The sequence below is a fragment of the Sinocyclocheilus anshuiensis genome, unplaced genomic scaffold (genome assembly GCF_001515605.1).
Source record: "Sinocyclocheilus anshuiensis isolate Anshui unplaced genomic scaffold, SAMN03320099.WGS_v1.1 scaffold821, whole genome shotgun sequence".
In the NCBI taxonomy this organism is placed as follows: domain Eukaryota; kingdom Metazoa; phylum Chordata; class Actinopteri; order Cypriniformes; family Cyprinidae; genus Sinocyclocheilus; species Sinocyclocheilus anshuiensis.
In genome coordinates this window covers 55,686-61,166 of record NW_015558606.1, presented here as the reverse complement: position 1 = coordinate 61,166, position 5,481 = coordinate 55,686, and the positions used below count along the sequence as shown (strand labels likewise).

The window sequence follows — 5,481 nt, the reverse complement described above, 5'->3', positions numbered from 1 at the left end:
AAAACAACCTCAGTAAGACTATTCAGTAATTATATGTTCAGATCGCTACCAAATCCAGTCTTTAGTCTTACCTGTACTGAATTTCCACCTCTTTGTGCGCGAGAGTTTTGCTTATTCACTCTGATTGGCTCGTTTCAGTACATCTATGAATTATGTACATCACGTTGCGTAATTTTCCAGTCAGGATGAGACAAATGGCGCAGACAACAACTGAACTTACTGAAAACAGCTTACAGGCAAACAAAACAGAGAAATAAAGCGAAATAGCCTAATACAGCTACGCGGCAAAACGTAGTGTATGAATGGAAGCTCTTCTAAAACGATGAGCAAATACGCTGAGTGTTGACAACGCCATGGATGATCGATGTCAGCATGTGATTGAGGATTTATTCAGTGGTCAATGGACACTCTGCACCTGTTTGCATCTGGAAAAGGCTCTAGCCGCTGGGGAAGCCTTGCTGGACCTGGCCGTTAAGTTTCAGCACAAGTGCCAACGACGGCATCAGCACAGCTGACGTATTCATAAAGCAGAGCAAAGCGAAGATCTCACGCGATGTCCTCGGCGGTGTTAGGTGAGTGACACTCAGACATGCAGACGCTTGCATGTTGTTATCCAGCTGTCGTAGGTGAGTTCAAACCAAAAATATGCGTGTTTATACATCGCTGTGTATTTTCTCTCTAGTATAGGACAAGATGAGCTATTAGGGGCAGAATACAATTCTAAAGGTTGATATCTGCAGGTCTAATATTTGTCTAGTAAACCTTATTTGCCTTCGTTATCGTCTGTTGACATTATATGTAAGTGTTAAATGGAATAGGCGCTTCACCTGTGTGTGGTGGACACACAAGCACCTATAATACACAAAACATTTCCTACCTATTGATGAAAATATCTGTAATTGTGCTCATTCAGATTATTACCATTATGTAATTCAAACATTTGTACTTTAATAACTCCATATATTTGCTGAGGCAGGCTTATTCTCCACCGTATGTGCATTGATCCTGCTTGTTATGCTACAAATCCTCCCTTGATGTTCATTATGTTTGAATGCTCAGCCATAATTGTGTTTAAAACCATTAGAGCTGCTCAGCAACTGAAATGCATATTCATAATGCCACAATTTTGAATGCAATTCTACAATATTTGTCATAAATGGGACTAAACGCTTCACTTGCGATGAGCTACCTCTTTTTATCTAGTTCTTCTTTCTGTCTTGCTATGTGAAAGCTCTTGCAATCAGGTAATATCACAAATTCACACTTTTACATGTGTTTTTTTATTCTTCAACAAGCTCAGGCATGGAATTCAATTTTGTATAAGTGAATAATGTTAGAACTTCACTTCTCATTTTCTTCACACTTCATGTAACTGTCATTTAAAAAGAGCACAGTTTGTGACACAGTGGTCAGAAAATTGATAACATCTCTCACACAAGGACTCTATTTCCTCCAAAAAATGCTTAGACTTAGAATGAGTGCTTCCACATGAGGAAAGCCGTGTTTAATATATTGGTTATGGTAAATAAAACAGCAACTTGACTGAATTTGGTACATTACCAATAGCCCTCTTATCCCATTGAAGCACCACTTTCTACAACAATGCATACAGCATATTGCCATCAGCCTCTCATTTAACCATGTTTCGGGGCATAATGCTGAGCTTAAAGGATTTGGGTAAGTGTAAAAAGAGGCTTGGTTTATGTGGATGTGGATAACAACTCTATTGAAATGTCTGTTTGGTTTGACCTTAATAGAATGACAGCTCAAATGGAAAGCTGAGTGGTTTGTGATGTGTGTGCAGACGTTTTAGTGGTCATATAGTAACTATACAAAAAAGTAACTCAGGCCCTTAATGATGGAATTAATAACATTTTTGGGTTCCTTTTATAAACACACACACATGCACACCCATGCACACAAACCTTATACACCTTATATATATATCCACCTTTTTGTTGTCTTGCTGCATGACCCACTTTCTCTTGAGACTCAGTTCACAGACAGATGTCCTGACATTTTCCTTCAGAATTTGCTGGTATAATTCAGAATTCATTGTTCCATCAATGATGACAAGCCGTCCTGGCCCAGGTGCAGCAAAACAACCCCCAACGATGATACTACCACAACCATGTTTCATAGATGGGATAGATTTCTTATGCTGGTATGCAGTGCGTTCCTTTCTCCAAACATAACGCTTCTCTTTTAAACCAAAAAATTATATTTTGGTCTCATCTGACCAAAAAACATTTGTCCAATAGCCCTCTGGCTTGTCCACATGATCTTTAGCAAACTGCAAACGGGCAGCAATGTTCTTTTTGGAGAGAAGTGGCTTTCTTCTTGCAACTCTGCCATGCACACCATGGTTGTTCAGTGTTCTCCTGATGGTGGACTCATGAACATTAGCCAATGTGAGGAAGGCCTTTAGTTGCTTAGAAGTTACCCTGGGGTCCTTTGCAACCCCACTGACTATTACAAGTCTTGCTTTTGGAGTGATCTTTGTTGGTCGACCATTTATACACAATATGTCTGACTCGTGGAGTCCAAACTCTTTAGAGATGGCTTTGTAACCTTTTCTAGCCTGATGAGCAACAGCAAATGTTTTTCTGAGGTTCTCAGAGATCTCCTTTGTTTGTGCCATGATACACTTCCACAAACATAATCAGACTTTGATAGATTAAATAAAACAGGGCATGCAATGACACTTGATAGTCATTGTACTGATTACTATAACATAATAACTTCTTTCTTTCTTTCTTTCTTTCTTTCTTTCTTTTTTCCTCTTGCAAACAGATAAATTGCTCAGAGGTCGTCTCTTTCATGCCAGACAGTACCTCATGAAGCATAAATCCACGATCACAATGGCACCCACTGAAAACTGTGATGTTCTTATGACATTCCCAGGTGCGAAAGTTATGTCTTTCAGTTTTGCTGTTTGCACTAATACAGTTATTAGATAATGCAGATGTATTTTCTCAGCTTCACATCACAAATGTTATATATGTAACATTTGCTACCTTACAGTATGAATGTAATTGTGCATTTTTACATATAACATGTTTTACAATATATTTAAAAATAAAGTGTGGTAATAAACCACATAATAATAATTTGTGAATTTCTTTGATCTACTGATGAACATATTTCAGCATGTTATCGTCTTTTCCACAGACACCACAGATGACCATACACTGTTATGGTTACTTAACCAAATCCGGTTGGGAATTCCACAAATCAGAATCCAGATCCGACAGCATAAATACACGCATACCTATGCATTCTTCATTACCTCAACCTTTGAAAAGTAAGACATAGTGGAAAACCTGCTCAACTCTGGAAGTATCGCATCACAGTTATTTTATTGCTTTGTTCGATATATAAAATGTCTGAAACGTTTGACAGATGGTCACTAGGTCCTAAATAAATACAGCATTAGAATCGTTTTTGTCTGAAGCTTGTTGCGTGGAGCCGAACAGATGGGGATGCAAAAGGCAGTGAAGCCACGCTACGGAGGCGGCACTCGCAGGTTTTCATGTGAGGAGGATGACATCTATGAAAACATCGAGAGTGAGCTGTGTTTCTTCACATCACAGGTTTGCTGTTAATCTCTCATTTCCTGTCTTCTCATGTGAAGTCATTAAATGTCTAATGTCATAAAGGTGTTTCCGACACAATTGCATGGCAATTTCTAACTTTTTTTTTTGGCAAACTGGTTGCTAATTTGCATGAATTCATACAATCTCAATCATACATTTTCGTACAATCTGTTTATACCCCGCTGATAGTTAGGTTCAAAGGAGGACACTTATTGCTTTTTTTTTTTTTGAAATCGCATATTTCCTCACAAATCACAAATAACATTTTCTCATGAGATCTTCTCTGTTATTTCTTTAGGAGCGTCAGAGTATTATCAAATATTTGTTGGATAATCTGCGGGCAAAACATGGCGAGGCCCTTCATAATATTCACTTCCTGGAGGGCCAACCAATCAGTAGATATTTTAACATTTCTTTTCTTCTAAAATGTTCGTTGTCAAATTTTTTTTTTCTTCAAATCTGATCAAAATTGTGTGTGTCCTTGGCAGTACCAGAGCTTATAACCAGGGGTGTGATTCTTCAAATGTTTCCTCTTCATGAGCAGAGAATCCTGAATCAGCTGATGACGTCCTGGGTTCAGGCAGTCTGTGAGAGGCAACCTCTAGGTGAGAAGTCCTGTGTTTTTGCTAACATGCACAGGATTTGACTAACTTTTAGTTATTCTGAGATGGCTGATGCTTTTCAATGGTTGTGTAATGAGATTCCAGGCCAAGGCTCTTCCTTTAGCAAACAAACTCATGTGTACCTAGCTACCTGCTTTCCTCAGTACAGACTGATCTGCTTTGAGCAAATATCAAGTGCTACAGTATGAATTCTGAATGCAATCTACGAGTCACTGCATGTCTTATGTGTAATGAGATCTCTAAGAAGAAACCCCTATTATAAGGAACATGTGATTCATCTTGGAACGATGTTAGTTGAGGAATATTTCACTATATTGTAGTTCAGGCATTTTGCATTTTACCCAAGTGCCAATCTAACGTGTTTTAGGAAAAAATAAAATCAACAGGGCCTTTTATCATGGGGTAACAAAATAGGTAGCCCTATTATTACCCTCATAATTATGCAAATGTGGCAGATTTTATTCATATTGTTATACTGTACAAATGTCTTATTTTAAAAGTAGATTAGGCCTGATGGTTTTGTTGTCCTGTTCTTGACAGATGACGTGTGTGATTATTTTGGTGTGAAGATTGGCATGTACTTTGCTTGGCTGGGCTTTTACACCAGCTCTATGCTGTATCCAGCAGTGATTGGCTTTCTGCTCTGGATTTTTGCTGAGTCTGATCAGGCAGGTTGTTTTCCTTGATATCACAATATAGCTTTAGAATGGAAGTATAAAAAGTAAGAGTTTTTAATTTGGTTAGAAGGCATGGTTTTTATCACCAACCTTTTTTTGCAGACAAGTCAGGATATCTGCTGTGTGGTGTTTGCCCTTTTCAATGTGGTGTGGGCAACACTGTTCCTGGAGAGATGGAAGCGGCGGGAAGCAGAACTAGCATATAAGTGGGGAACGCTAGACACCCCAGGAGAGTCACTAGAGGAAGCCCGTCCACAGTTTCGGGTGTGCTGACATCATTTTTACAGAACCTTAAAGGGATAGTTCACCCAAAAATGAAAATTAGCCCATTATTTACTCACCCTCAAGCCATACTAGGCGTATACATAGGCGGAAATCCCGGGGGGGATGGGGGGGACAGGACCCCCCCTATCTGAGGGTTGTCCCCCCTAAAATTATGATTAAAATCCACGCTGTGTATTGTTAATAACAATGTTTTATACTTTAAATAATTGTGTAAGTAAAAAAACAACACAAACGGGGTAAAAATGCGTTTTAAATTTAGAAACATTTTGAGTCTCCCCCTCCCTTGCCTCACAGTGCTTT

At 38.8% G+C, this 5,481-nt stretch overlaps 1 protein-coding gene across 3 annotated transcripts in view; it reads left to right on the top strand.

The window, feature by feature from the left end:
- Positions 1–200: 200 nt before the first annotated feature.
- LOC107680225 (anoctamin-8-like) overlaps positions 201–5,481 on the top strand; it is an 11,885-nt gene continuing 6,604 nt past the window's right edge. The window contains exons 1-8 of one of the 3 annotated variants that reach the window (XM_016476025.1): positions 201–572; positions 2,794–2,904; positions 3,172–3,304; positions 3,455–3,593; positions 3,895–3,991; positions 4,085–4,201; positions 4,760–4,887; positions 4,999–5,160. In XM_016476025.1, the coding sequence (XP_016331511.1) occupies positions 554–572; positions 2,794–2,904; positions 3,172–3,304; positions 3,455–3,593; positions 3,895–3,991; positions 4,085–4,201; positions 4,760–4,887; positions 4,999–5,160 (906 nt within the window). In that variant the 5' untranslated portion in view covers positions 201–553. Of the gene's footprint in view, positions 627–2,022; positions 2,165–2,793; positions 2,905–3,171; positions 3,305–3,454; positions 3,594–3,894; positions 3,992–4,084; positions 4,202–4,759; positions 4,888–4,998; positions 5,161–5,481 lie in introns of those variants that run through there. The other 2 variants (XM_016476024.1, XM_016476026.1) reach the window with 2 other exon arrangements.